At 41.7% G+C, this 11,241-nt stretch overlaps 1 protein-coding gene across 2 annotated transcripts in view; it reads right to left on the bottom strand.

Annotated features, from left to right (window-relative positions):
- LOC124776943 overlaps positions 1 to 11,241 on the bottom strand; it is a 106,848-nt gene that overhangs the window by 84,103 nt on the left and 11,504 nt on the right. The window contains exon 3 of one of the 2 annotated variants that reach the window (XM_047252165.1): positions 6,439 to 6,707. The exons of the other annotated variant lie outside the window; for it this stretch is intronic. Coding sequence (XP_047108121.1) covers positions 6,646 to 6,707 — 62 coding nt within the window. The 3' untranslated portion in view covers positions 6,439 to 6,645. Of the gene's footprint in view, positions 1 to 6,438; positions 6,708 to 11,241 lie in introns of those variants that run through there. 2 annotated transcript variants of the gene reach the window in all.

Genomic DNA, 11,241 nt, shown 5'->3' with positions numbered 1-11,241 from the left:
TGAAGGAATACAACAAGCAGTATCTCGGGGTCTGTCACAGTTACGTAACACACCGCCATGTCACACGCTACAGTACGTAGCCCTCGATCGGCAGAGGGTTGCAATTGCGTTATGGAATCGTGAGAGTCGACCGAGTAATATGCACGACGCGTAATAGGGTAACCTGCATTGTTAACAGAATGAAAAACTCGGAGGCATACATCCCGTCTTATCAATACTTTCTTTCATTTTTTCGTGGGTAACATCAGAGATAAAAAAAAGAATGATGGAAAACGAATTCTACAAAATAGTGTTATACCAATAAACAGAAAGATAAACCGAGACAGGTAAGAAAATCGTTATCAGTTAGATTAAGGAAACCATACATTAATCATAAATTTATTCTTCTCAGTACTAAAATTAAATGTAAATCCCAAATGGCCACAAAACACATAATTTGCTTGATAGGAGTAGACAACAGCGCCCACGATTAAGAAAAAATGCCGCACGTCATGGTAGACATTTGATTGCTCATCCCAGTTCAAGATAAAAGTGTGTCTACCTAACCTTAGTCCGACTCACTGGTTAACAGAAACGCTTTTCAGAAAATGAGGCTCTGGTAATGCTGTCACTGCATGCAGCGGGGCTAAGAACAAGTAGCACTAATTCTGGGCTGACGTGGAGCTCTCCCATTAGCTCGGTGAGACGAGAAAATGCCCTGGGATTCGGAGACTCAGACTCGATGATGTTCAAGTTGAGTTTGCTCCAAACGTTCATTTTCAGTTAAAGCATCAAACAGTATCCAGTTGACTCCAATTGTGGTATGTTATCTTTTTCTATCTGTCTTTATTTAAACATTAAGACATAACATAAACTTCTTACATATTAAACATATCTTTCACTCTGTCCATGAGTTAATTAAAAACAGTTAAAAATAATAGTGCACACAATAACATCGTCGGTATCCAATGAGATACAAAAGACGCAATACGTAGGGGACACTTAATTTCACATTACGTTACACATTATAATTCCATTCTAGACATCCAACGTCCAAGCTTATCTTCCCAGTGCTCGTACGTAAACACACGAACAAATTTCACTTTCGGAAAGGCGTTCAACTACCTTGCATTTGCAAATTTCGCAACTAACTGTATCATACGTTGCTGGAACCTACACAATACGTCTGCATCAACTTTTGTCAAGTTTCCCTCCCCCCTCCACTCACACACCAAATTAGGCTCCAGTGGATTAATGTCGGGAGATTGTAGAGTCGAGAACATCGAAAATCCATGACCGATTCATTTGCTCGGAGATGCTTTTGTTCCAAAGTGTGGCAGTGTACCATCGTTCCGAAACCTAAAGTGTTACTGAATACCAAGAGAAACTTTTCAAACGCATCAAATAATGTATTGCAAAGGAACGAAAGTTGCAAGGGCATTAGTCTGCTGCATCACGTAGCTAATTAGAAGGCACTGAACAGATTTTCGGAGAAAAGAAATTTGTGATCCGAACCTGACTAGATAAAGGGATCAGTTAAATCGACACCTTCTGAGACATAAAGAGGATTGGATAATTCCTACAAAGAGTAACGTAAACAACAACAACTCCCACTGAGCAACACTCTTGTTTTGTAGCCGTTTGCGATTTCAGTAATTGTTATTACGTAGTCTTGTTGGCTAACGTTCTTAATCAATACACAGGTCGACAAATAAATGCCAGCATGCGAATCTTTAACCAGATTCCAATCAAAAATTTATCTCTCTAAACAATATTGAGTGCTTTAGAAAACACATATCGTGTAAATACGAGGAGATATCAACAATGTCACATTTTTGTAGGGCATTGGAATGTAAAGAGGACTGTGTCATCCCACATAACCTTGCCGGGTCTAGCAGGTCACTGAGTGGTCCGATGAAACATCAAACCTACACGCCCATAGAGCCGTTGATCAAATCCTCGTCAGGTTTCTTTTACATTTTTTGGCTTCCCCTTCCCTAGCTCTCGTAGTTTGTAAGTTGTGCATCATTTCAACACAGGACAATGACCTATAAAATGATAGTGGCCTATGGCGTGATAGTGGGAACCATTAACCTGGGTGTATGTGTCTACTGACTGCAGAGTGGACAACCATGGCTATTCCTGTCAAGTTTATGTAGGACAGCTTCCCGATGAAACGCACAAAAGATAAATATCTTAATATGTTTTTGATGCTGAGTGTTTCCGATCAAAAGGCTGGTGTTGCACGAGAATATGCTACATAGTGCCACAGAAGACGCCATGTTGATGAGAGTGGTTATCGTCACCTGAAGCACAGCCTTCTGGGAAACGGGTAAACTTCGTATACAAGTAACACACAGTGGTCGTCCAAGGACAAAACCTACTCCTACAGATAACGCAATCTTTGAATTCATGCTACTACATCACCAACAGCGTGAAAAATTGGTTTTTGAAGTGATGCACAATGACCTGTTTCTGTATCACAGCAAACTAATTCAGCACCAGTGGACAGAAGACCGAAATGAAAGATTATAGTTATTTGAATGGATTCAGCACCAAGTGAAATATATTGGCCATTTTAAAAGTAACGTGGGATGGACTGACGAATATAGCTTCACTCGTGAATTTATTTTCAACTCACAACATTCATTACTTATTGGAACACAACGTCCATGTGAACATCACACTTCACAGCCCCCCAGTAGCGCTCAGGGGTTGTAATAAGTCGGAACGACAGAGAGGTATGGTTCGGTAAAGAGGGGTGGCTTACGCGTAAGAATGCAGAAAAAAACCGGCAAGTGTTTCGTGGACTTTAATGCAGAGAAGATAAACAGCAGCCCTCCAACTGATTGCAGTGATGGCGCCACGTGGCGTCCATCCATGGATCAGCGCCAATACAAGCGGTGGAACCTGCTGCATCGGCGTCCAACCACCCACCGTTGCATAAGTAGCACTCCTACTCTCATGACGGCTAAGGTGTCGCCGCGGTAAATCAACTTGCGTGTATGTGCATAGGTAGCCTGGGACGTGGCTGTCTGCTCCCTCAAGCACAGATTGTTAACCCCCCGTACAGCGCCCAAGGGGAAATAACTAGCCGCCATCGTTGTAGTAAGCCTTAGCAGCCAGGGCATATTCGTGAGAGACCGCAGATTGCTATTCATCCGGGAGGTCGCTAGTTGGGGCCTCCGACCCGCCCCAGCGAATAGCAGCTTGCAGTCGGGCGGACGACGTCACCCACAGAGCTGAGGCTAGCGGCCATCTCGCTCCTCGCGTCGGTGCAGCTCCAAGGTGCGGCCCCTGCCCGCCACAGATAATGCGCGTCTGTGCAGCGGGTCGGTTGTCCGTCGAAAGTCATCCCACAATGTCGTCCAGGTTCGCGTGCAATTTAAACAATCGTTATTCACTCGGATTATAAACATGGACATAGTGGCGGTACAACTACCCCCCATTTGAGCCTGCGGGCTACACCCCTGACGTATTTCCTCTGGAAGAGACAAGTGGAGTGCTCTTTGATTTTTACAACTTCAGGTTCCCTCAGCCCTCTTTGGTCCCTACACACAGTTCATCTGCAATGTATCGGTTCATCACAGCAGGTCAGTTACCTATGCTGCCCTGACTTCATGACACTTGTATACAGTGCCCGCCGTGCCTTGCATTCCCTCCCAAGTGCTACGTCGTATACATGCGTCCTAGAGCAGCTTGCTAAATATCAACGTCACCCGCGAAAGCCATCCGATATGACACTCGGTTCCTTAACTACTACCTTCCAACCATTGCTGCATGCAATTTAGAAAAGTTATCCCTAAACCACGCATGCACATGGCTTGTGTTCGTGACGCAGCAACATAAATCTAGAGGCTAGAATGGTCAGAGAAGTGCTGTTGATTCCTTACCTATTACTGGACAATTTGCATGTGCCTTGCGTCGTTAGTTCCTTTGCAATAAATTCCACGATGCATTTTAAAGGTTTCTCTTTGTGTTCAGTTACGCATTAGCTTTCGGAACGAAGATACACTGCCACACTTTGGAATACAAGCACTTCCAGGGAAATGAATCGGTCATGGATTTTCGATGTTCTGGACTCCACAATCTCCGGACATTAATCCACTGGAGTCTGATTTGGTGTATGAGTGTCTGACTGGAGGGGGGAGGTAAACTTAACAAAAGTTGATGCAGACGTGTTGTGAAGGGTCCAGCAACGTATGATCCCGCTAGATGCGAAGTCTTTGCAAATACAAGGTAGTTGAATACCTTTCCCAAAAATGAAATTTGTTTGATTGTCTACGTTCCAGCACTGTGAAGACACGCCTGGGCGATGGATGTCTAGAATGGAATTATAATGTGTAACATAATGTGCAATTTAGTGTCCCCTACGTATTCCTGTTTTTGGACCTCATTGGACCCACGATGTTATTGTGTGCACTATTATTTTCAAAGGTTTTTAATTATCTCATGGACAGAGCAAAGCAGACGTTTTAAATGTAAGAGGTTAGGTTAGGTTAGTGTTGTTTAACGTCCCGTCGACAACGAGGTCATTAGAGACGGAGCGTGAGCTCGGGTTAGGGAAGGATGGGGAAGGAAATCGGCCGTGCCCTTTGTAAGGAACCATCCCGGCCTTTGCCTGAAACGATTTAGGGAAATCACGGAAAACCTAAATCAGGATGGCTGGAGACGGGATTGAAACGTCGTCCTGCCGAATGCGAGTCCAGTGTGCTAACCACTGCGCCACATCGCTAGGTATATATGTAAGAAGTGTATGTTATGTCTAAGTAAAGACAGAAAGATAAACACAACAACCCCAATTGGAGCTGTCAACTGGATACTGTTTGATGATTTAACACAAAAAGAACGTTTGGCGCAAACTGAACTTGAATATCATAGAGTCTGAGCCCCGATTCTCACGGCATTTTCTCGTCTCACTGAGCTAATGGGAGAGCTCCACCTCAGCGCAGAGTGCTACTTGTTCTTAGCCTCGCTGCATGCAGTAACAGCATTACTAGAGCCTCATTTTCTGAATAGCATTTCTGTTAACCAGTGAGTCGCCCAAGGTTAAGTAGATACACTTTTGTATTGAACTGGGTTGAGCAATGAAATGCCGACCGTGGCGTACAGCAATTTTTCGTCATTGTGTTTGCTGTTGGCTACTGATACCAAGCAAATTATGTTTTTAGTGGCCATTTGGGATTTAATTTTAATTTTAGTACTGAACAGAATAAATGATAATGTATGGTTTCCTTAATTTAACTGATAACTATTTTCTTACCTGCCTAGATATATCTTTCTTTTTATTGATATAACACTGTTTTGTAGCATTCCTTTTGCATCATGTTTTTTTTCTTGGATATCTGATGTTATCCAAGAAAAAAAGAAAGCAAATATTGATAAGACGAAATGTGTGCCTCTGAGTTTTTCATCGTGTTAACAATGCAGGTTACCCTATTACGCGTCATGCATATTACTCGATCGACTTTCACAATTCCATAACTCAGCTGCAACCCTCTGCCGAACGAGGGCTACGTACTGTATCGTGTGACACAGCTCGCGAAACAGCTTGTTGTTTTCCTTCACGAAACTGGAAAGACGAATCGAAGAGTTCTTGCACAGATGGAGCTGCCTTTCCTTCATCATGACAACTATAGAGCATGCACAAGCGCAGCGACATGTGTAACAACCCGACACCTTGTACACGAGGCCACAGGGCATTTTCCATACACCCCGTCTAGGCCTCATCTGCCCGTCATCTGGTTCCAAATCTCGAAGAAAACTTTTATAGGGTTTCACTTTGGCAGTGATGAAACGGTGCAAGTAGAAGTAATGTAGTGGCCCCTTCAACTAAGTCAAACATATTACAGCGACGGTAACAAGAAACTGTTCTCTCGTTTGGAAAAACGTTGTCGCACGACGAATAAGGGTATAGAATGTTAGTAAAGTTTATTTTATTTAAAAAGCTTTATAAGTTTTCACATATAAGACTTCGGAGTCATTAGTTTTGAGCACGCACTTATGCTTAAGCTACAATCGAGAAAATCTAGTAATCGAGGCGGTACACGGTCACTTTCACTACATCGATAATTTGAACCCGCATCTTGGCGTGATATTTCAAGGTTTTCTTTGCATAATAGCTTGCAATAAGTCCAGGTAGAACCGTGAGATATGACACTATTTCCTCTAAATTACAAATGTTTCACGTATTTTCCGGGCCATGTAAGTCTTTGCTGTGGCCGCCGGTGTCCTCGTGGCAGTGTGTTAAGTTTGGAACTGGATATTGGGATTATAGAAGGTCAGAGTGAATAATGGATGAAATGCATTGATGTTATTAATAATAAGCCTTTGTTTTTCAGTATTTACGTGAACCTGTAGATAGAGAAATATCTTGTGCTTTTTAAATATAACAGTTGACGTTATGAAACTACATTTATATTGCGTCAGCATACAACTATTAACGAAACAACACAAAGATGAAAAGAATACAAATGCGATGTTTTAATAATAATCTTTACAGCAATGAAATATACAGCATGTCGTAAAGTAATCAGAAAGTTCTGACGCTCTTGCAGTTTCTTGGCTCTTCTGTAAACAGCAGATGTCTTCAGTGAGCAGGCCAGCCATTTTTGTCTTCACTCCCTCGCAGACGATTCAAGCTGAGCCAACGGACTTGCAATACTCCTAGTTCCTGGGACAATCTGACAGGTATGGTTTGCACTGACTCTTTGGTTTCACCACGTAAACTGCAAGGAATAGAAATATGTTTTAATAGAGGTAGGAAGTATAAAAATAACATACCAGTTTAAATTTACTAGTGATAAAACAACTGAAACTCTTCGCCTTTTACAAACAGCATGAATCTCATTCCTAGCATTGTGACAACATTATGTTATGGTCGTGCATCAGAGATAATGTGGGGTTCCGCCAGTATTTATTTCCGTCCTACATTTTACGAAGACATGCTTAATAGGCGGGGAATTTTATTATAACTGCCGTAATTATGCCGCAACCGTCGTAACTGCTGCCAAGTGTGCTGTGTCACTGGGCTCCTATCATTATTGGTACTATAGCAGACCGTTGGAAGATTGAAAACGCGAGTAAACCTAACTTATAGCGTATTTCGAAAGTTGAGGATGTCACTAGAACCAAGTTCCTCTAGGGGGGTAACCTCCGGGCGTGTGAAGCATTCAGTAAGCAACACATGTATCCTGTGACGTGCCAGATGACTTTAACCTCAGGGACCTCGGTTTCGTTTGGTGGGATCTCATCTGGCGATCCCTGAGTTTGTGATTTGGGAATGGTCAGAACTGCCCGTCTCCAGTAACCGTAAAATTAGTCTTCTTAACAGCGATGACAGCTACTGCAACAAAATTTACACTCTTGTCAGTTTGTTTAACAAGAATGTTATGTAAGTACTTATGCTTATCATAAAGAAAGGACTGAATTAATGAATTCTATATGATACTAAACAGAAACTTTAAGGAAAGAATTCAAGAAATTATTATTTACGAAGTTAAAATCCAGACTATAAACTGACCAAAGATAAGATTTATCCTAGGAGAAAGCTGTAGCCACATCAAGCTGTCAGTTAGGTGTGTAAACAATGTAATTCGGCAATGGAAATGTTAATTTCACTTCTCTCTTGAACTGTTGCAATAGTAGTATGCATGTTTACGGTTGGAAGTATTAGTCAGACGTCGGACTGAAGTAAAATCATGTTTACCGTTTGGGCAGATAACGGGATAGTTGATTGCTGATTTGTGATGGGACTTAGCCTCAATGATACTTAATAGTCACGAACATCAAAGGACACAGAATGAGACTGATACCGACATAAACTCAATTATTCGACTTGAGTAGGCAACAGACAAACGCAATCACGGAAAACTTAGAATTGAGCCGTGTTGTCAGAAGCTATCGTCAAAGTCAGAATTGCCGATGCTAACAGACCCAGTTCTCTGAATGAAAAATCGGTGAGTGTGTTCAGTGTAGGGACAGATGATTATGAAGAACAATATATTTTAATCCAACATTAATTCTTCGAGTAGCGTACATCATTTAATGGATATTTGAAGTGTGTTTTTGGCAATGACTGATACTTCGGATATCATAAAAGTGAGAAGTGATTTAGTGGCATTTTAACTGTAAACAGCAATAAGTTTACACGGAAGCACGACTCATTCTTAATATTGCTCAACGGTATGTTATCTCTATAATTACATCGTGTATGGGTGCTGATGACCACGCTGTTTAGCGCCCGGAATCCTCAAACCACACACCCATCGTGTAGTTGTTGAATACGTGACCTAGCGTCGCCTTCTCGACGGAATGACAATTAACAACGCAATTTCCTCGCAAAAATCATGATGTGACATCGGCTTCGGTGATGGATTGGTGATTCATGGCATTATATTTTCATCGTTTGAATACCCATTCTCAAACCGGGCATAGCTACTACAGTCAGCACTTTCGCATGAACTGGAAGTCTGTCGCGAATACCCAAAGGACCATGTCGTGAACGAGCTACACCGTCCCACGTCATCTCGGCTGGGAAAACCATCACCATCGAGTCGAGACAAAGCGAGACGTCACAGAGTACAGTTCATTCGCTGTGAACTAACGAAAGAGATTTTGAATTCAAAACACTTACTGAGAATACATTCTCGATGACAAAGTACTATGTATTTGGAAAAAATTATTTGTAGTGAATTTCGTCTTTGTACGAAACCTCTGAAGTGTCAAACCTTGCTGCTCAAGATGTATGTCCGAATATTGCCTGTTATGTTTGATAGTATCACGGCCGCTGTAAGACCTAGTCACCAATCGAATATCACTTATTTCTTACAAAACATTCATGTAATTCTTTTTTTTTTGGGGGGGGGGGGTGGGGGGGGAGGGGCATTTCGTGTTCCATTGTTGTATTTAATCACGAATGGTACTTGTTCCATGCCCTCAATACGTTGCAACTGTCTGTCCAGTGTTCTATGTGTTTAGCTGTGAGTGCTTTACGATGGAGGTTACTGAGATCAATAAGAAAATGAACTTGTGTTATTTGCATCGTACTGAAGATCAATCCCTCTTGGAGGTAAAGCATCATCGGCTAGGATCTTGCTTATGAACATAAATTTCTCCTATCAGTCGAGAGTTCTCATATTGTTGTCCGCATACTACTGATCAAATATTTTTACTCGCATTGCATCTCGCTAAAATGGTAGTAGTTTTTCCCTCAGCTACGTAGCTGCAGAACGTTAAGGGGACGCTGGCGCATGACACCCAGATTCGTGACATCAATAGACATATCTTCTACTCTGAAGGAATAGTGTCAACCGTAATGGAGAATGGTGACCACCTAGGGGAATGGTAGCTACTTTCAGCAAAGGTAGTCAGTTAGCAGTTAGTGATTGACGAAAAACAAGAGACTGGGAAGAGTTAAACTTTTTTGTAAAATCATGCGTCAGACGACAGTTAATGACGAGATGAGTGTGAACAAATACATGTGTGGGGTGAGATGTTATGAGAAAAATTAAATGACGAGACAGTACAGAGGGAAATTTAATGAAAAACTTGTTACAATTTTTGGAAAAATTGGTTACTAAACACGTGAGTGCTTAATGAGTATTATTAACAATTGACAGTTGAAATACAGAGGTGTTTGTTTCTTTGCTTCTCTCTCTCTTTGTATGTGTGTGTGTGTGTGTGTGTGTGTGTGTGTGTGTGCGTGTGTGTGTGTGTTCGTTTTGATGTTCAATCATATTTGGTTTAAAGTAATTATGTGTGTCGAAAATAAGCCCATGTGTTTGTCACGGTATATGTCCATTCTCTTCCTTTGGTCCAAGTGAAAACCCGATTCCTTTCACCGTCAGGGGGTTCACGAGGTGGGTGCTAGCCAAGATCGCCAGTCATCAGTTGCTGTAACTTCAGTGTGTGCTTAAACCAGTATTACTGGGCTACCAGTGAGGCATATTGTATGACACACAAGTCGGCGGGGTAAGCTCAACCATAATTTTAAACAAAATAAGGGAAAACATGTCAATTCTTACACGATGCTAATAGATGAGTGCTGAAGTGAAGCAGTCGACCTCTGGAAAACCAGCAGTACGCCAGTTCTACAGCAGCAAATCGGGATTGCCTCTTGGTGCATTTTATCGAACCAGCGGTTCCCATGATAATAAAACTGTCTTCGTTTCTGAAAATAGCAGTTTTCTCTGCTTTTTGTGTATGCGGGAAGGGAAAAAAATACTCAAACGAAAGAGCGGAGGCAGACAGTTCTCCCGTTTAAGCATCTCTGAGAGAATAAAGCAGGAAACATTAGACAATTTTTGTAGTAATATAAGATTCGTTTGATAACGAGTCAGTGTTCTATATATCTAAAGGTCTTAATAGCTCTGATGGTACACTTAAATGCGTTAAACGAGTATGAAATACACTCTTTACGTCTACATGAAAATAACACACCAAGTATGAAACATATGAAGAAGTATGAAAAATTGAGGACGTCGAATACAAGTCGACCTGCACTAAACTAAATACATGATTCATGTTAAAATGTGGTGGCATGGTGTAATATAACGAACATACACAGAGAAAAATTGCAGAAAGAATGACTATAAGGCGGGACATAAGTTCCTGGAGTTGAAGAGAAAACAGCCTGAGACCGCACTAATTAATGCGTAGCTGCGTGTTTTTTGATAGTCAGTTCTCCAGTAGATGTTGCGCCAATAGAAGGCCTCACATACCCTCCTAGCTGCTAAATTGACAGCCATTCTCTTAAAAGCCACCTCCGTTTTCGTAGTACTCAGTCACTAAAAAGACGTCGTCTCCTTAAAGCCACAAAGACATGGTTCTGAAGGCTACTAACAGCGCATTTGGGCTCTTTAAAACAGATGTCATCACTTCGCCTGAAGGTGATGGAGACTCATCCCATCGAAACGTTGCTATGGGACGACGAAGCTACTCGGCTGACAACTCGTGAAGACTTCATATATAGATGTCATCACACTCCTCATCCTATCAATTTATGCACCGACTGGTATTCAGGGAGACCAGCTGTATCATGCTGTTACATGACATGTACTAAACGAAAGTCTTTGGATCTCCGTTAGCCTATTGTTCAATTACACGTGTTCGGAATTATAATGAGTGATTTTTTCCATCGTGTATAAACTCTAAGGATTCATCGAATAGAAGATTAGGGAACAGAAAATTCCAATGAATTTATTTTCGGATATGCATGGTTTCCAAGCTAGAGCCCTTTTATTGAATCGTACACTGTTGCAG

Source organism: Schistocerca piceifrons, chromosome 2 (genome assembly GCF_021461385.2).
Source record: "Schistocerca piceifrons isolate TAMUIC-IGC-003096 chromosome 2, iqSchPice1.1, whole genome shotgun sequence".
NCBI lineage: Eukaryota > Metazoa > Arthropoda > Insecta > Orthoptera > Acrididae > Schistocerca > Schistocerca piceifrons.
The sequence above is the reverse complement of the archived record's forward strand: the minus strand, read 5'-3'. Positions and strand labels throughout refer to the sequence as shown.